This window comes from Malurus melanocephalus, unplaced genomic scaffold, assembly GCF_030028575.1.
Source record: "Malurus melanocephalus ecotype Western Australia unplaced genomic scaffold, MMel_1.1 scaffold_17, whole genome shotgun sequence".
In the NCBI taxonomy this organism is placed as follows: Eukaryota; Metazoa; Chordata; class Aves; order Passeriformes; family Maluridae; genus Malurus; species Malurus melanocephalus.
This window is the reverse complement of record NW_026623249.1, coordinates 1919686-1940526: the sequence shown is the minus strand read 5'-3', so window position 1 is coordinate 1940526 and position 20841 is coordinate 1919686. Positions and strand designations below refer to the sequence as shown.

Here is a 20841-nt window from a genome sequence, read left to right as displayed (position 1 = left end):
CCAGGGGAAAGGTGTGACTGTGGCAGCGGGACCGGGCCGTACCCGTTGATCGCGCCCGGGGATCTCGCTGCCACCGCTCTGTCCTCCCCCGTCTCTCCTGGAGCAGCGATGCCAATATTCCTGCAGAGATCTGCCCTACTACTGGGCTCTAACCTTGGCTACCTCAGCCTAATGGCTCCTGCCCAAACTCTGAGAGCAAGTTGGACTACTTGCCATATTTTATGTGAAAAATGGGCACAGATTCTTGGAGAAAAAAGAATAACCCTGGAAAACACATTACAAATACTAAATGCCTTTCATTTTTTTTTACGCTAATGAGTAGTGCTCGGTCCTGCCAGAGAAGCCCACTACTGCACAGGAGCACCTCACGAGCATGTTGCCACCTCGCATCTCGTTTTGCCATAACCTATCACAGAAGATTCTGCAGCATATTGTGCATTACAAACGGGATCTGTAGGATTCGCAGGGATGTGATAATTAATTCAGTGAGGATGAGGCTTAATATGGACTGGCCCGAAAGAAACAAGGTCTAAAAGGAATATGTGTGTGAAGGGGAGGGGGAAGGGAGAAGGGGGAGATGTTTAAAGTGGTTGAACGATAAGGCAAATCTTCAAAAGCTGTATTGCATTTGCTTCCCGACCTCAAGAGCAGCTTGAAGCTTGGCATATGCTGCAATTCCTTGCTCATCACCGAATATAACTGGTAAAGCTCATCCTGACTTACTAAAGGAAAAGGCTCTGCTCTGCACCACCAGTCCACTGCACCCGAGGACTTGACCTTGGCAAAACTCTTTCTCCAGCCGGTATCACAGCAGACTCTGGCACCGCTCCAGTAAGGCTTAGACTCCATCCTCCTAGGGAGCGACCCCTCCTCACGTCCTCCCCCCACCCCAGTCCCCAAAAAGGCATCCCCGTGCCCTCTCTTTAGCTGAATCCTCGCGTCTGTCGACTACTTGGTGCTCTGCAAATTGGAGAGCGACAGCCCACGGCACTTATCCACGCAGAGCTATAGAACTGGCACGAGTCCAGCCTTTCCCGGTGTGCCATCCCCACACAGCACTGCAGCTTTGGTCATATGAGCAGAAATGATGAGAAAAGCACTTTTTAATCTTTTCGCACTTGCTTCCCTGTTCAAACAGTTGCAGGATGGCTATGACTGACTTGCTCAGCGCTGAGGATATCAAGAAGGCTGTGGGAGCCTTTTCAGGTGAGTGCTTTTTTCTTTTTTTTTTTTTTCTCTCTTTTCCTCCTTTCATCTCTTCAGGTTAGGATAGCTGTGCATTTATTTTAGCTAGGGGAAGATTAGAGGAACTGGCTAGACAAAATTTCAAATAAGGATGTGTTTTCAGATGTTCAATGAATGCTTCTGACAGTTTTATGAAGTACAAGGCTGCATCCTCAGCAAAGTTGTCCTGCATTAGAGAAGTGAAATATTTATTTTAAAGGAAAACAAGCAGTGACTGCAGACAGACTTTGCTCCTTCAAAGGTAACAAACCCCTCGGCGAACCAGGCTGCATTATATCTTTATGTGGGATAGAGGAGTCAGCAGTGGATGTCGGAAGCTTCCCACTCATTTCTGCAATTTAGTTTCAAATGTTACAGAACTGCTGTTTCCCGTTTCAGGGATATAAGAAATCGCTSTTGTCCTTCCTATGCAGAACCCCCGCGTGGGCTTTGCTTTTCGGGATGGAGCAGAAGGCAACAGTCSAGCAAGCGGGTGCACTGCTCGACTGCAGGGGCTCCCTGCAGGTCGAATGGCTGCAGTGGTCCACACTTCCCTCTCACATTCCTGCGGGTATCAGAGGTTCCCTATGCCTCTCATTCATCGCGACCCCTAAAACTGACAGCAAACCCTCTTCGTGCTTACATAGATTCATGTAGTTAAGGTTGCTCTCAAAGAAATCGCGCTCCGGGATGCACGTTATCCCCCCTCCCCCAAACTACCCGGCTGACCGCACCATCCCGGGGAGCCGCCTCTGTCTGTCCTGCTCTGTGCGATGACCTTCCCGAACAGACAGAAGAGCAAGACCCGCTGAGCCCGGCTCAGCTCAGAAACTGGAGAGTCAGAGGGAGCGACAAATTGCTTTGCTGGATCCAGCAGCTGTTTTACTCATTAGCTTCCATTGTGCTGTGGCCATCTCCAAGTCCCGGAGCAGATGCAATTAGCAGCAACTAATGACAGCTCTCAGTCAGGCAGATCACGAAAGACTGAGCCTCCTTAATTTTATGTTACGGGAAAATTTAAGGCGGCGGGAATAAGAATGCATGGGGAAGAAAAAGAAAAAAAGTCCGCCGCACTTTTTAGGGGTCACCGTACGATATTTCTAATCCACATCACAGTTGTTAGGCTACCTGGCTGAGACAAAAGCCGGTGCGGTTAAAGGACGAGGGAGGTGAAGCAGGTAAACTCGGCTCCGATTTCAAGGGCTCTGGGTTGTTTGTTTTTTTTTCCTCCCCGGAGACAGCTCCTCACAAGATCTTGCAGGCAGCGCGCCGTRCAGCACTCCCTTGCAGTGTCTGAGCTCACACACCACGATTGCACATTCCTTTAGCGGTCGAAATGCCACACTGATTTCYAGTAAGTCTCCAGGAAGAAAAACAGTACTCTGAAACACTTCTCGACAATGCTTGAGCAAGAGCATTTTTKTTCTGTTTTTTCTTCCAGGGCTGGAAATGTCAAAAAGTGACAGCTATTTAATAGTCACAGTCCGCTCTCATGTCTGTTCTAGCGTAAAACCTAGGAAAGAAAAAAAAAGGGGAAAAAAAAAGGTTTGAGGCACTGAAATGAGACCAAGCTCATCAAACCTCTGCTCCCAAATCTCCCAAGTCTATCACAGACTTCTTGTGTGACCTTGGGCAAGTCTCATCCTTCTGTAACTCAGCTCTTCATCTGCAAAGCGAAGATATTGCCTTTCTGCCCCTTTGTTTATTTCCATTAGCACCTGTGAAGCACGGACGTTTACACTGCGTATATCCAGCTCCTAGCACAGCTGGGCTCGACTGTTCCTCCCAGGGTAGGAAAAACAGCAGCATGGAAGAAAACCATGGGTATATGTTGGTGTATGTTTCAATTACTTTTCTAAGCAGTTCTCTGGTTTTCCATCTCTTACAGCGGCTGAATCTTTTAACTACAAGAAGTTTTTCGAGATGGTAGGATTGAAAAAGAAGAGCCCAGAAGATGTGAAGAAGGTTTTCCATATTCTTGATAAAGATCGGAGCGGCTTCATTGAAGAGGAAGAATTGAAGTAAGTTAATTTACATCCTTTCTCAAATAACCCCACCTTAAGAGTCTAATATCCTGTGGGTTATTTTCACAAGACTCTGGGTAGTAACATACAGTTCAACCTCTTGACTAGTATTTGTGTGCTATGCCAGTTGTTTGCTGAGTRTATGATCTAAAGAGTGTTGGAGATAGCGAAGTTGTCACTTCGATAGTAAGTTCCCTGAAACACATGAATGGTCAATACCTTATAAATAGTTCTTCAGTCAAATGCAGTTTCAGAGTAAAGTGCTTCTCCTGAATGTTAAAGAAGGTCAATAACAGAAGACACAGTCCTGGATTCCAACTTGTGTTTCAAATCAGTGGTACAAATAAATATGAAGTGTAATTTTTCTGCAGAAAAAAAGCCAAACCCAAACCAAACAAAACCAACCAAAAAAAAAAAAAAATCCCAAACAAACCTTCCTTTTTTTCCGTATCTCCTATTTAGGTTTGTACTGAAAGGCTTTACTCCAGAAGGAAGAGACCTATCAGACAAAGAAACGAAGGCTCTTCTGGCTGCTGGAGATAAGGACGGTGATGGTAAAATTGGCGCTGATGGTATGTAATTAGAGGAGTTAACTTTGACAGTAACAACCGAATATTACTCTTACACACAAGAACTGAGGAAACCTAGGAATCACTGGTGGCTGTGACCTTCTGAAGGGCACAGTTTGGGTTTAATGAAATGCCAAGTCCTTCTCAATTTGCCCTAACTTGCTTGGAGGCGTTAGAGAAGAGGAGCCGCGTTGTGACACTAGAGGGGGCAGGAGCTCACAGAACCGGGCTGTGGGTCGGGCACTCCGCAGCACAGGACCAAGTACCCAGCCAAAATCTACTTCAATTACTGTAGTTTGTCAGTTGGTATACCAGCGGAGTGAGGATCAGRACACTGCGAGTTCAGAGGCCGAGGCTTGAGCATAAAGCTTGGAAAGAGTAAAKCTTAGTTGCCAGGATTTCAGCTGGATGAYAGTTAGCAGGAAAGKAGTGCAAAGCAATGCTTTCARAATYCAAAGTACACCCATTTTGCTACAGAATTTCTATACAATAACAGTCTATCCAGCTTATGCTAGTGTTTACGTGGGTCTTCACACCTAAGAAAGCTTGTCACTCCCTTATACTGAATTTGAGAAATACAAAAAAAGAACAACTTTTCCTCACAGCCTTGCTTAAAAAGCTAGTGCTGTTTTCTATGCCTCCTTGGGATGAATCAGCTTAGCCCCCGTACAAAATTTCTCCTTTTTCCTCTTTTTGGGAGGTGAGAGTGAATGAAACACATTTTAGGAGACAAGAGATGCAATTATAAAGCTTTCCTCATTGCAGGAGATAGAAGCAGAAGTTTGTGGCTAGCAGAGTACTAAATCACCTACAGAGCAGGCAATTGCTAGAGTTTCGCCATACCAATAAGCCATATCATAGGTTGAAATCTAAAAAAATACCTAAACCCCTCATATCTGTCTGTCTTACTTAATCTCTGTGGTTTGTAAAAAATATTATCTCAAAAAAAGTCAATTAAAAGAGAAATAAAATGCAAAATACAGTTAACTAATATAGTCTCCCAGCTTAGAAGATGACACACTAAATCAGCCATTGACATATGAGTCAGGTGATGCACACTGGCATATCAGTGATTATGGCCCTGTTTTTAGACCAAAGCCTCTTAATTTCTCCAATCATGACTATATTATGGTTTAGGGGAAGCTCCCGCTAAACTTCAGCAATGCTGCTGTATCAAACATAGGTGTCATTACTTGAAGCTTCACAATTTTGATTATATTGAGTCTTCTTTATATACACTAAAATTAGTGACAGTAGTAGTAAAATCATTGGGCAAGTTTTTTTTTAAAAAAAAACTTCATTCAGGTAAGTAAGCTTACAGCTGATCCACCAGCCTCATGTCAGATAAATKATCAGCTATTCCAGAAGGCTGCAAATCAAAACCAGTCTTAGTCACTATAAAAGAACTATGTTGCATAATGATTTTGGCTTGTACAAGAAAATACAGCATTAACGTTTATATTTAAGATTACCAAACTTTTTTCTTGAAACAATGCCTGAAATCCATTACATTGCAATAAAGCAATGTGAAATGCCTCTTCTCCTTATCTCTTTCTTCTGCAGCTTTTACTGTTCCCTAACTTTGAAATGGAATTATTCTGCATTTATACTTGATAATGAGAAGAGAATGATGTGCTTTTTTTTTCTTCTTCTTCTGCCCATATCCCTACTGTACACCCCTACCAGTTTCTTTTTAATTTCTTAAATTCAACTTTAACAGTAAATTTTTACACTGGAAAGGCTTCAAATACATACAAAAGCTAACAGTTGGGACTGTGACCAAAGGGAAAGGAGGACAGATACTTCCCAGCTTTCCTTTGGTCCATAAATCCAATTCAAGAATGTAACTGCCTATGTAAATAAAATGCAAAGTTGTGAATGTATATCACGTTCACATTCGGTATTGCAATGCTGTATTTTTGTTGCAAATCATTTCTGTTTCCCTGCAACTGAAATGTCAGGCATCATTTCTACCCCTTGTTTCAAACATCCACTTCCTAAGTCACTAAAGGATTGCAAACAAGCAGCCTTTCACAGGGGTTAATGTTAATTCTCCTGAGAGCCCTTGAATGCTGTCAAACAAGAGCCCACAGCAGTTGTAATAACTGATCTTTAGGGACTTCTAACACCACAGAGACAACTTTCTCAGACAAATATTAATCCCAACCTAATCAGCCTTCTTCTAGCTGGGATCTCACATTACAAAATTTGTCTTAGGTCTCTTGCTTTAAAYCTTTTCTCGTTCCTGCAAGACCATAAATCTCTGAAATAGTTTCACCAGTTTACCTCTTATCTGATCACAACTTGTAATTTGTGGCCGATGGACCTGTTTCAAAGAGCTGAAAATTTGCAGCCAGCTCATGTAAGACACGACCACCTTCTGTGCAGCATCAAACCCCCTCCATATTCCACCAATGTGGTCAGAAGATGATGAAAATGAAAAATATTGCAGGTCAAGGCCAGGATACCTAACAACAGTACCAACCTTAGCTTCTAGATTGGGATGAAAACTGATGCTGAAGCAGCTCTGCCAGCTTCAGGAAAATACTTGTAAGAAAAAGGGGAAAAGAAAATGAAAATTTCTGGTCACAATGTTGTTTTAAATCTGTTTTGTGTATTGGCATTGGACATGCCTTTTAGTTGCTTGATATTAACAGACTTGAGAAAATACACAGAGAACTTTGCACTGTAGGCAGCACAAATCCAAATTTTTATCCCTGTAAATCAGAATCTTTTACTTCATGCAGGAATTAACATCTGCAAACATTTTTAAATATTTCAATTATTTCCTTTAAATGTTGTAAAAATGTGACATTATGCATTCAAAATTACAGCTATTAAGTCATGACCTTGCCAGGTGAAAGCCATAACAAAAAAGAGAAATCTTTTGGAAGTCCTTCTTTTCTTATCCTGTTTTGTTCTTCTATCTTCTAAAATAAATTAGTGTAAGTCATTGCTTGTGAAGTTTCTCAAACATATTTGCTATTGCAAAGATAATTTAAAAAAAACAATCTAATGAGAGCAATCCTGAGCCTACATGTCCTCTGTAATCAGGGCTGTCATTTCAGTGAAATACTAGAGGGCATGCATTAGGCTGGTGTATAGTACTGAACTGTACTGAACACAGTGAAACAATCCTCTCCTTTGAARTCAGACCTCTGACACAAAACAACTAGAAATTTATTTTACAGGACAAAATGGTCTAAATTCTTGCAATTTAAAGCTACTATTTGTGCAAAAAAAGACATAACTTAATTTTGTTTGGAAGGATAACTACAACCAGAACCAAGGATGCAGTAAATCACGAGGATTCTCTCACTAACAGGCCAGTCAGAGGAAAAAACCATTTACAAGGGACAAATATACAGTGCCTTATCTCAGAAGTTTTGCATATATGAATACATTTTGTAACAATGCTTCTACAAGCCACCTGTGATTGGCCTTAAGTTCATACAAAAACAAGTAGTGAATTAATTTACAAGATTATTCAACTAGAACACTTTTGAAATACTTGAAATACATTGAAAATTCTGGGAAAAGTTAAATTGTGTTGCAGTTATTCAAGAAGGAGTATTTTATGGTTTGCTGGCTATCAGAAAGTACCTGTGAAATATATTGCTATTAAGTGATAATACCACTATCAAAATGTATTATAGAAAATATTTGGCTGCAAGTCTGAATAAGTTTTCCAAATATATTCTGTAGATACAAATTATTACAAAAGGGATTTAATTTAGCTGTAATAAGCATGACAACTTGTTTTAACAGTATATGCATAGTTAGTTTTCCCTTTTGGAAATGTTGCACCCATTGCAGTTCAGGTTTCTCTCTGCAGGATTKATTCACACAGAGATTTAGTAATTATAGCCTTTCTCCTTTTCTGCACCGAATAGTTGTAGTTTTTATCACAAGCATTTTATGTTGTCTCCTAAATTCAGTTTGCAGCACTTTGAATCTATATACCCACCATGTACAGGATTTATACATGTTTTGTGTTAAATAATCTGCATTACTAATCCTAATTTGATTTACATCTTTCAAAATTATGGATAAATTTAGAATTAATTTAAACCCTCTGACACTTTTATTTCTCAGTCGGGTCTGTCTTCATTTGGCAACATGTTTTTTGGACACATCATCAAAAGTGCTATCTGTTTGCACACAACAGTCAATTAAGATCTCACTTGTTTAGCGTTTAGCATTTTTCAACTGAACACTAGAATATTCTTTCAAATGCCTGATTTTCATCTTCTATCTTTTTTAGTTGCCAGACATTACTCTTCATTATGTCAAACTTCAGTAATTTTTTCTTAAGCCTTTACAGACGACAGCCTCCCCTATTTGTCATTTTCCTCTCAGCTGATTATGTTAAACCCATAAACCACTCTCTCTACATACCCTCTAATCCCTTTATCGTCTTTGCTCCCCTTCTTGGGATTCCCTCCAGTCTGTCATTTTCAGTGCTCTGAGGCACATACAACTGTGCAAGGTATTCTCTTGTGTAACTCTTCCAAGATTAGTTGAAGTTAGAAATTATGACCAGGCAGCTATTCACCAGGATACAAATGTGCTTTTTCCATGCTTTATCTGCCTGCTGAAAGGCATTATCTATACTAAAGCATAAAACAACCCCAAACTGCAGATAGATACATTTATGTAAATAATATGGATGTAACACTTAGCAAAGCCACAGAGTAAAATCCTGACCCTCTGACACCACAGGAATTTTTCTCATTCCCAACAACATGGTCAAGATTGCTATGTAGATTGGTACCAGCCTTCTGTTTTTGCAATCTGTCATTTTCACTTAATTTACAATTACAAAATTGAGTTTTAATGCAATATAATTATAATATGGGATGTGAATACTTTGAAAGACTCATTAATGATTCTCTTTGCCAAACTCTGATACAAAAGAAATTTATCTTACTGCAAGATTAAATTTATAGTTCTTGCCTTCATCCCATTGAGATTTACAAAAAAACAACTGAGAACTAATCAAGCTTTTCAGATGAATATTGGTGGACAGTCTTGCAGCCTAGCATGTACAGCATTTCTCCCTGACTCTCAAAAAATCTTTGCTTTTCACTGTAAGATTTCCCAAATCATACTTTCCCTTTAATTAACTTAGATTTCTTTGCTCTTCTGTTATTGTGATGTCTCTGCTACACCAGGGACTCTGTATTCATTGTAATATGCTTCCTCTTTCTTTAAGTTTTGGGTTTTTAATATTTTAAAAAATTCTTTCCCTTCTCCAGAATTTGCAACTATGGTGGCTGAATCATAAAGGCTTTGACCAATGCAAACCCTTCACCCATCCTTCACTGCCCAATTCCAACCACCTCCTGGTGACTGCTTTGGCTCCTGTTCTATTTATTTATGTTATTTTATACTCCAGCTCTGTTCTCTGCAATCCTGCAACTCTGTAATTGTGCTGAAAGACACTGTTAAAATAATAAAGGTCACATCAATCTGGGCTTTCTTCTCGCTCACTACAACTTGTTTCTTATTTCATGTAGGCTTGGCACACGCTGAGAGAAAATGTTACTTGATTTTTTGCTGACATCCCTGCTGCTTTATCCCTAGCTAGGGTAAAGTAGGAAGAAATTTTAAAAATTACTTGGGATAAAACATGCATATGAGTCATTCAGTCCAAATTCTGAACTGTGGCAAAACTGACTGCATTATTTTTCAGCCATCCCTGCTAAATGGATGCATACTCATAGCCTGGAAAATCTCTAGTGATGGCAATTACCCAACTTCATTTGGCAGTTTGTTCTTTCAACTTAATCAGTGTTACAGCTAAAAAGTATTTCCTAATATTTAATCTCCATCTCTCYTCTTGGTGATCAGTAAATTGATCCTTGTCTGTATCATTTGTTGAATTTGCCCAGTCCATGGGGATTTTTGCATAAAAGGTTTGACAGGAATATCAGTTGGTGCCAATCATACATGGAGATAAGTCTGTAAACTGTTAAAAAGCAGTCACTTCTGAAACACGAGGCATGTTTGCTAGCAATGTTACACAACTATCTAGGACGGAAAGAATGGAATGCTTGCAAGAAATAACAATATGAATTTCAGAAAAGGGAACACTAAGATTCAAGCGTGACAGTGTGACAATCCCACTGTTAAAATAGCAAATAAAAAAAAAATCCCACCAAAAAAGAATTTATTCTAAAACTTTACCAGAGAGGTGAAATGATTAGCTAGTATTAAGCCTATACAAAGCTCAATACTTTTTCCCCAGATCCTGATCAGTAACTTTGGCATCAATCTTATGCTTTTTACCTGTATTGTTGGAGGTGAAAAAGCAAAGGCTAAAGCGGGGGGAAATCTTTTCAGGCAACATCTCCCCCACATCTTGACAGAACATTGATTATCACAGCAGTAAAAAGGAAGGATATTTTCCATTTCTGTATTCCAAACCATTCCCTGCAGCAATAACACCTTATTCAATTTAGATTTGTTGTCACTAATTTAGTAGAGACAAAAAGAAAAGGCTGAAACCCTACCATCATCGCACTGTACGGCACACCATCCTCTGCCACAGCGACTACCCAATGCTACTCGGGAAGCCAATAAATCTTCCCTAAAGCCATTCTAGACCCTCACCCTGTAGTAACCTGCAAGGAAGACTTTTTGCTGAAGATGCTGTGCGTTCACAAGAAATCCTTTGGTTTTGCACATTGTATATACGGTTCTGAAGGATGTATTGATTTTTAAGTATTCTAAATAAAGCAAATGAAAACGGATTGCAGTGGAGCGAGATTATTTCCTGCTTTTTTCTCGGCAGCTGCTGACATCGCGTGGCTACAAAGCGTCATTACAGGAGCACACAGGGCTACCGAAAAAGCATCAGAACCCCCCGCTATTGCAGCAGCGTTAATGAAGGACAGGGGAATTCGAGAATCGACATAAAAGCCGCTGCATAAACAACGCCCTTTACAGTCCTTTTCTAGTCTCTGAAGCTCGAAGGATTTGTATTGTAATCTTCACTGGTGGCATAAAAGCTGAATTTTTTTCCAGGGCTTTAGCAAATAAAAAAAAAATAGAACAAATAGCAAATAAATAAAGTACTAATGAGTATTAAAAGATATTTATAGCCGATTATGTGAAATTAATCAGGTTAAAGCAACATTAATGGGGMTATTTCACTAGCATGGAAGTCTGAATATCCCAATGATCCCTGTTTCAATCTTYCTTAACATTGTTACATGAATCACTTTGGAACAAGTAACATTGAGTGCCTAATTTGGCTGGAAAATTTCCAGCCATATAGTAAAGGATAAGATGAAAAGAAATACCCTTTATTTTCAAATTGAAAAGGTTACAGTGGGCAAGAGAGACTTCCAAAATACCTTACTTAGTTTTTATGGTCACAGTACAAGATGTTCTAAACATGCATTTGGTCCGTTTATTCAGATATTCAACCAGTATACTCAGATCCTGTATTCCAGATACAGGACTATTCCTGTATTTTGGATTATACTCAGAATACTCAAAAAATCTAGTTAAACACAGTTTTTTTCCCCAGTTGTGGTTTGGAATGCTGGCCAAAAGCCAGGCACCCACAGCACCTGCCCATTCGCTCTCCTCCACCACCACTGGGCAGAGAAGAGTGAAGGAAAAAAAAATTACAAAAGAGTTCATAAGTTGAGATAAGGAGGAGGGAGGAAACACTTGACAGACAAAACAGGCTCTACTTAAGTTATAAAGTGAATTTATTACTAACAAAGTCAGAGGAGGAGAATGAGAAATAAAATACAACCCTCAAAGACACCGATCTTCTCCCCACTCCCTCCCCACTTCCCACCGACAGTGCAAAGCAGCGGGGCTGAACAGGGTGTGGGGTTGGTCAGTTCAGGCTGTGGGGTTGGTCAGTTCATCACTGGATCGATCTGCGGCTGCTGAGGGAGAGGAGTCCTTCCCTTGCGTTGCCCTGGAGTCCCTCCCACGGGAGACAGTTCTCTGTGAACCTCTCCATCGTGGTTCCACTCTCACGAGCAGCAGTCCACACACATCTGCTGCAGTGTGAGTCCCCCCACGGGCAGACAGTCATCCCAAAACTGCTGCACCATTGGGTCCCTCGTCCCCTGGGTGCAGGCCCAAGGCCAGGCTGTTCCATCTCGGGAGCAAGGCCTCTCTCTCCATGGCTTTCCTGCTGGATACAGCCCCTTCTCGGCGTCTGCCCGCTCCGGCGTGGGGACCTCCCTCTCCCACGGGCTGCAGGGGGACAGCTGTGTCACCATGGTCACCATGGGCTGCAGGGGGACAGCCTGCTCCACCATGGTCACCATGGGCTGCAGGGGGACAGCCTGCTCCCCCATGATCACCATGGGCTGCAGGGGGACAGCCTGCTCCACCATGGTCGTCACCATGGGCTGCAAAGGAATCCCAGCTCTGGCACCTGGAGCAGCTCCTCCCCCTTCTCCACTGACCTTGGTGTCTGCATTCCCTCACACATTTCTCAGCCTCCTCCTCTGGCAAAACTATTGTGACCCTCCATTTGCTTTGATTTCCACTTAAATATGTTTTCACAGAGGCGTAGCCACCATCTCCAATTRGCCCAGGTTTGGTCAGTGGCATGTCCATCAKCCTCAGAGCCAACAGCAATTGGCTCTGCTGGAGATGGTGGAAGCCTCCAGAAGCTTCTCACAGGCACCATCTTTTTGGGCCCCCCCACTTCCAAGAATTGGGCCAAGCAAAACCAACACACCCCCCAACTGCATTTTAAATTAAAAGTTCAAATTTCCATATGCATCTATCACAGAAGGAAAAAAAMTCAAATACAAGTGTAATATAAGTACATCTCTGCTCAGAGACAAAATGACTGTTTTATCAATTACCATCAAACTATTACCTTTTTTTTCACTGCTGGATCTTCAGTGTTTCTCTTAGACTCTTACTTTTCTCACTTAAATTTCTTCCAAACCTTCTCCAAATCTTCAATTGTTTCATTTCCAATTAACAAAAATTTTCATAATTTTCCTGTTAGTTTGATGTTATATAGACATGACTCAAAATACAGCAAACATGCAAAATTTAAAGCTACAATAAAATACAAAAAAGAACATTTTACATACAAAATATTATCATTTCTCATATTGCTTGCTTTAATGTCTTTGAGACTGTCACAGAAACTACTGTAAAGATTGAAGAAAGCAGAATTTGCTACAAAATTTAATCAGGCATTCTGCACAGTGTGGATTATAGTATGCTTGACAAACACAAAAAATCCACATTACCCTTCAATTTACTATTTCATGAAGAAAGATGTTTTAATTCTCAGATGCATAAGCAAAGGAGCAAAATTACATTTCTCCAAGAAACATTTACCTTAAATTTTTTAATTGCCATCTTACATCTTCTTTGCCCTGAACAGCGAGTGTTCCATAATTTTCTTCCCTGTTGTAATATAGTAGAAGTTATGCAAGGAAAAAAAAACCCTTCAGGCATCCTGTTGGAAAAAAAAATTAAATAATCAGTACATATCCTTTACTTAGATTCATATCCAATGGCTTGTAATAAGACATTATTGAACAACACATTAAAAAAAAAAAAAACAAAAACAAAAATAAAAACAAAAAAAAAAAAAAAACCAAAACAAAACAAAACAACCAAAAAAACCAAAACCAAAAAAAACCCAAAACCACAGAATGGAATGGAATGGAATGGAATGGAATGGAATGGAATGGAATGGAATGGAATGGAATGGAATGGAATGGAATGGAGTGGAATGGAATGCAATCGCATGGAATGGACTTTTTGCTGATGATCTGCACTCTTTCCAGACAGCTCTTCACTGATGCCTCTTAGAGTTTAACAGTACAAAACCCAAATACTTTTGTCTTCTCTGTTAATCCTGACAGAGACCCGTTTATTTCAAAGAACACTGGGCAGTATTAGCATATTGTTTGTTCCATGCAGATATCTTCTTAACAAGATTGTTAAGAAGAAACGCTACAGTCCTGCTCCCAAGGATTAAATGGAAGGGCTTTTAGTGACTATTCCTGAATAGTACCCACAGGATTTCATAAATAAATAAATAAATGTAATAAGTGAGTGCTCTTATTGTGAAAGTTTGACTCTTAGTATGGCATTAAGAGCTGCAGGAAAAGGCAACAGAGTGGCATTCTCAGTGGACAAAGATATTTGAGAATTTGGAACAAATTATGGTACTTAAGAGAGTTTGTGTGTCATTTATGCTTCTATCGTCATTTATTTTTACAAAGCCTCAGGATTCATTTTCCAGTTAGTAAATACCTTTGCCTTGAAACCTTTCCATTTAACCATTGACATNAAAAAAAACAGGCACTACTTGTTCTCACTGGTATTCTGTATAGCTAGAGAAGAAATTGCTCACTCTGAGCTACAGCTCCAGAGGAAGAAGAGCCAAATCCTCAAGTGATAGCTAAACCATCGCTTCTTGACAAATTACATTAGCATTTAACAGAAAGGGTTTGATCAGCAGACTGTCACCAACTCTTAAGATTTCTCCAATCACCATTTACCATTACTAAGTCCTTAACCAACAAATGCATAATTGTTTATGCTTTAAGGGTCCTGCCAAGCTCTTAATGGAGTTTCATGGATCAGCAATTTTCCACATGTCTTATTTTGGGAATCAATGGACTGGAGGCCATAACACCTGTTCACTTTGCAGAAGCTGAGTTAGGATTTATATTTACAGTCTATTCACCAGTCCCGAGCTCAACACTGCCTAATGTCCCACGATTGCTTCCACATTTCCTTCACTTCATCAATGCAAAGCTTTCTTGTTTGCGTCTTTTACTAAATATTTTTGAAGACTAAATATTTTTGAAGACTGGCACCGCCATTCATATTTCCCTTTCCTGCAACAAACACATAATTTTAGCAGAGCCTCTGTGCTACTGTACCTGAACATTAGCAACATTCTGTTCAAAACAGAATGAATATTGTTACAGAATTACAAATTGCAGCTTTGCACAACATTTGCAACAAGTCTTGCCTTAACAAAATAACATCAAAAATTATGACTAAAGGTTCACTGAAATCAAAAATTAGCCCACAAAATTTTTATTAATGAGCATAATGTACACATTTTTTAACTTCATTTGACTCTAAAATCTTAGACTGAGATTTAAATGTCTGGCTGACAGAGAACCCATTCTTTTATTTATAAACTAACGGCAAATGAGAGAGAAATTATATGGCATGCATTAGCACACCAAAATCCAGCTTTGGTCAAATTACATGCTGACATTCTTGGTCTAACCCCACTCAGGAGCCATGGAGAACTCAGAGAAAAGAGTACAGGCTTCAGTACAGGCTGGTGATTAAACATCTCCTCTGAGTCCTGGACTCCATCATTGCTAAGGTGGGCTTGAACATGAGCTCCTGCTTCTTCATTTTGAGTGAGCATTTCAGCTGATTCCCTTTTCCARAGAGACACACCTTTTAAAAATCCCAACACCCTCTAGGGCTCAAACATTTAAAATTACATTTCTCTAAACACAGGAAAGTGAAGCCAAATGTATATTAACAGGGTTACATGTCTTCATGACAGATCAGTTGTCAAAACTTTCCCATACTGCAGGATCTCCTAATGTGGCATAATTACTTCACAAGGGAGAAAGTTGGTTAATGCTCTTCTGGTCAATAAAGTAAAAAAGCTTAACAAAGGATGATGCACCTTTAAAGACTGAAAATAACACAAATATGACTACTAGAGTCCCTTCCTCAACCACCAGAGAAATAGAAGGAATTGCATGAGCTACAACAACAAATGGATCAGATGATCCAAATGTAAATGCTGAAAGGCTCATGGAACTCACAGGAAGGCCTAAGCTAATAAGCCCAAGGAACATGCAGCTAGAAAATACWTTTCTTTCATAAATTCTTTCAGGCTCCCACCTAGGAAAATCTAAGTGAAAGGATCTCGCCTGTGCCTGAATCATCTTGTTCAACTAATATTGCAACGACAGTTTTTAACTCCAGGAGACACTTTGTGAGGTTTATGCACAAAAATATAGTTGATTTCACTAGTATTACATTAGCACAACCCTGGCATTAATTTAGGCCTCCTAGTGGTAGGAACACTAATTCTCCATCAATGTGCATTTGGATCAGAAATTAGGAAGAAATTCTTTACTGAAACAAGTTGCCCAAAGAAGTCGTGGATGTCCCTTCCCTGGAAGTTTTCAGGGCCAGGTTGGATGGGGCTTGAAGGAATCTGGTCTAGTGGAAGGCATTCCTGCCCACGACATTAGGGCTGGAATGAGATGATCTTTAAGGTCCCTCATAGCAGAAACCATTCCATGACTCCAGAAAGGTCATGAGGGGTGCAGGACCAGAGGTCAAAGGCTTAACCACTGATTATTGGTGGGAAGGTCCAGGGGTTGCTGAAAACCCAAATGGTTCAGAGACACTTTCAGGTTTTGGAAACCTTGTCTGGAAAGATTTTTAAAATTCTAACATTTTAATTGTTAACAAATTCTACTCCTTGTATATTCACAATGCAATGCAGTTTTTAAAATGTATCACTAGAAAGATACTAAAATATATAAAYAACAGCAAATTATCTCACAGTTATTACTGCTTTATAAAGAGGAATAAAAATTATGAGGCTGTGCTAATTTTATGCTTCATTCTGCAGATAAATGAAGATTTTCTGTCTTAAAAACATTTGCATTCCTCTCCTTTAAAGCAATTTTCAATTTTGCTGGATACAGCACAATTGCATCTACTCTTTCAGCTGCAATGGGTTGTTGAAATTGAGCTATTGCCCAGCACCTGCTCTTAGTCAGACAGCTGAAATCAGAGGTTAGGGGAAAAAAATAAAGATTTTATGTCATTGTAATGCAAGTCTCCTTTTAGCTTTGCTGCAGTCAGTGTTCAATTATGTTCTGTAACAACCTCCATTACTAGAGCCAGTGTTTTTCTGTTCTCTCTGCATATATTAACTCCCTTGTTCATATGTGAGAGCCTTCTCAGCAAAGCAGAGTCTTAAGAGACATTTTCCCATAGATTTCATGAGTCTCTATCTTTTTTGGGCTGTTGAGAGTCCTAATGTTCATATGCATCTTCATTTTGAATGCTCAAAAGAAAGGTAACTGATACAATAGAACTTAAATTATCTCCCACTGAAGGTCTGACAGGTCAAAATTAACCTGAAATTCCATCTAGTCTGTTGAATACAAAGCATCGAACGAGTAACAATGAAGGGCTCCCACGTAAGTTTTCATCCTATTTTTACAAGCTCTGAATTCTTCTCCTTCAGAATTTTTATAAGTTCATTGTGTAGCCCAGAAGTTTAAGGCTTCATCAGAAGCAGGAATCAAGGCCCTACATCAGCAGGAAGAAAGGCACAAAGATTTTGACCAGCAAGGCTAAGCCACAAATGGGAAAGAAAAAGCTGGCATGAGCAGCTACTGGGAAGGCAGGAGCAGGAGGCTTGCTTCTGAAGCAGGAAATAAATGGACAGAGAGTTCTGAGACAGAGGTCAGAGGTGAGCAACACTGAAGTTCAGGGTTTGAGGAAAAGGAAATCCAGAGCAGGAAGCACAGGAGATGATAAAAGCGAGGATTTGAAAAGCTTAGAGCAGAAGGTATTTTATTATAATATAAATCCATTATAACATATTGACCTTGAAAAGAAAGGACATAATTAACATGAAAAAGTTGGTACCCAAAAATTTATCCTGTTATAAAAGAGAAGAGAATAGAAAACAGAGTGTTGTAAACTTGAAAATTTAATTAGGAGTCACAAATATTTCTCTCATCTTTCCTCCATTAAACCTCCAGGTCCTAGAGTCACATGGTTGACTTTAGTTTTCAGAAAAGGGAAAAGAATTCTAGCTGTCATCCCTGCAGAGAAAACCTTGAACATTCAAACCCTTAAAACAWAAACCCTATATATAAAAACCCAAACATAAACTTGTATTTTTTAAAAAATCTAATTATTTGAATTCAATCTGTCTTGCAGTTTTTAACATAAGATATAGCATTAGTGAAAGCCTAGCATCTGCCTTCTAAGCAGACAGAAGCTAGAGATCCAAAAAAAGATACCCAACTGCTATCATAGTCATCATCAACACATAACGACTGGCATGCTGGAATTATGGGTAGCTCATTTAAAGCTGTCACATATTCCTGTATACTCTGTTTGACACATTAACCCCTTCCTCAGGATGCAGGAGCACATTCAGTGCTCCATCCCCGGCATCCAATCCTCCCATGCTTAGCTCTGTGCAGGAGAGCGTGACAGTCACTCCAATAATGGCACTCGCAGCTCAGGAAGGCTCAGGCCACACACAAGGCCACAGCAAGCCCTCAGTCTGTCACAAACACTCCCCTGTGGAGAGATTCAGGCAAATTTCTGTGTGGCATTTACGTTCCCTGGCCAACAATCCACTACCTACTGCTCTGGGGAGCATTATTAAAAATTAAATAAAGATTTCAGGGTTTCTTCCTGACACTTTTCCAAGCTTCCATATGCACAAACAAGAAAATAAAGATTAGAGCTGGAATTTTTCCAGACATATGCAGAATAATTACTCTCCGGAAATTCTCTTTATCTTCATCCTTGTGGATTTGAATGCATCCTTGAGAAATCTTTCCCTCCTTTCATATTCATCAGAAGAGAGGACATAACAGTTACAATTAGCATATTGAAMCAAGTTCATTCTTGTAGAGGTACCTAGCCCTCATTTAGTGATTTACCACTTTCCCTTGATGCCACAACTGCCATCCACTTCTAACTTCCACTCTCCCAACAGAGTAGATCAGAAACAAATGACAGATAGGCCAGATCACTCAGAAGAGATGCKGTAACTGCCAACAAATCCTTTGGCTGATTCAACCATTTTGTAATTGTCTTACATTTCAGTGCACTGACTCTCAGCCAAAAAGCCTTCAGATCTGTGTCTCAGCCCCCATCACAAAAGAGCAAATTCTGAAGACCTGAAGTATAATGGCATTATCAACAGAGCTAGAGAAAGCATCCAAATTCTCACTTCTGTGCTAATAGCCCCACTCTGAAGAAAAATAAAAGCCAGTTTTGGTGGATGCCAAATGAAGTAGCCCTTAAAATAGATGGAGTATCTATTTATTCCACTGCTTGGGGGAAGTGTAAAGAATGGAAATCTACAATAAAATTTACACATCCTTTCTTGCAGGCTTTCACAGCTCTCCAGACATACCAGTAAACAGTCATAGTCAATCCTATAAGCATCTATACAGATTTAAAAAGCTGCATGAACTCTGAATATTCATTCACAAGATGCCTCTCATGCCATTTTGTCACACTGTTTCCTTTCAGTAACATAAGATTTTAAAAAGAACTGATGAAATACTTTGTATTTAAGAGATTTCTTATAGAAAGACCGACTAATTCCCTTTCCTACACATTAAAGCCCTCCTGAGAAGCACTGCTTATGCCAAAGAAAGCTACAATTCTCCCTCAGCTTTCACCAGGCAGCATGTTCAAGTTGCAGGTTGTAACCTGCTTAGTTCTGAACATACTCAGAATGTTTGCATCAATACATGAACAACTGCGAAAAAGTTCTAGGAATATTAGTGAATTTTGCCTCACTAAAAATCCTTTTTAACAGGTATGCTTTGTGAAGAAGATAATGAAGTGACCTATGCAGTGCCCAACAGAATCTGGAACACCAACCATACCTCAGTCCAAAAGACTGCAGGACCTCCATTTAATCCTCATTGTAAAGCCTTACCTTGTGTCTGAAATTCCTTGCCACTCCTGATGGAGCTGCAGTTCCATCATCGCTGCATTCTGCAGCCCGATGAAATGAGAGCCACACACGGCACGTGCAGTTCGACTGCTGTTTTGTGACCACTGCCTAAAGGAACATGACTTCAAATTTCAGGGTCTTGTGGCTGTCAGAAAAACTTATCCTGTGCACATGAGATAAGGGGCACTTCCCACTTAAAATAATCTTGTTTCATTTGAGGGGAAAATKAAATGTGTGAATGAAAAGAGTGCTCTATTTCTCCTTAGCTGCTAAATACAGGATTTAACCTAATAAACACTTCTCTAGGATAAAGGCGTCTTCCTCTGCTCTTGGGGTGGTTTTTTTTTTTTTGTTTAAATCCACAGGGTTCCTCTTTCCCTCTTTTTCGTGTGTTCAAGATGAGAGAAGCTTCAGTGAGCACAGCTACCAGCATTCCAATTTATTCAGCAGCAACCCCTGTGGACTGCTAATAGTAGACTGCGATTCTGTTTGGATTACAAAGTGCAGATAAGTAATTCCATCCTTAATCTATCACCATCAATGTTGGTAGGGGAACGACTTATACCTGTGAGAAGTCAGGCAGAGGAAAAGATTGAGAATGGGTAAAAAAAAATAGAGCAGGGCAAAAGGACAGAAGAAATAGAAAGGATACAAGTCCGTTAAGAGTTCTATGCACACATGCATGCTGAGGTAGGAAATGAGGGAATGGGATAAAGGAACTAAGGGATGGATAACTAATGGGATAAGGATACTAATAGGAAAGCAGCAAGCAGAAAGGAGATAYCCAGACTCCAAGCAGAATTTTTTGATAGCAATGAAAATCTCACTTCCAGTATAATCTATGCCTTCCATTATAGTGATCCCAGTGCAAAACATTCAGGATGTTTGCAACTTCAGTAAATGCTGATGGATACCACCACACACTGCAGCCACGATCAATAAACCTCAAGTACAACATAATGGAGCCTCAAAGCGTTTGGGTGCAGACCTGTCAGTAAACTGGGGCAATATTACAAATAAACAACAAAGGATAATGCAAAGATTGCAAAAATGGAACAACGCAGAGGAAACTGAATTTCTTGGAGGACGGAGTGGAAAGCAGAAAACATGAAAGAGGAGTTAAGCTATTTAGACACAACTGAAGGAGAACATCAGAATAACCCACATGTATTTTATGTGTTGGAKGACTCACAGATGGGAAACAGGGAAAGTAATGAGACTTGAGATAAATTTTTCTTTTCCTTTCTAAAGGAACACCTAATAGTGACTCCATCACTATATTTTACTA

At 39.9% G+C, this 20841-nt stretch overlaps 1 protein-coding gene across 1 annotated transcript; it reads left to right on the top strand.

Annotated features, from left to right (window-relative positions):
• Positions 1-1102: 1102 nt before the first annotated feature.
• On the top strand, positions 1103-10836 carry PVALB (parvalbumin). Its single transcript, XM_057387555.1, has 4 exons — positions 1103-1206; positions 3113-3245; positions 3711-3820; positions 9076-10836. The coding sequence occupies exons 1-4, from the start codon at positions 1146-1148 to the stop codon at positions 9102-9104; spliced, it is 333 nt and encodes a 110-aa protein (XP_057243538.1). The 5' UTR covers positions 1103-1145; the 3' UTR covers positions 9105-10836.
• Positions 10837-20841: the final 10005 nt, after the last annotated feature.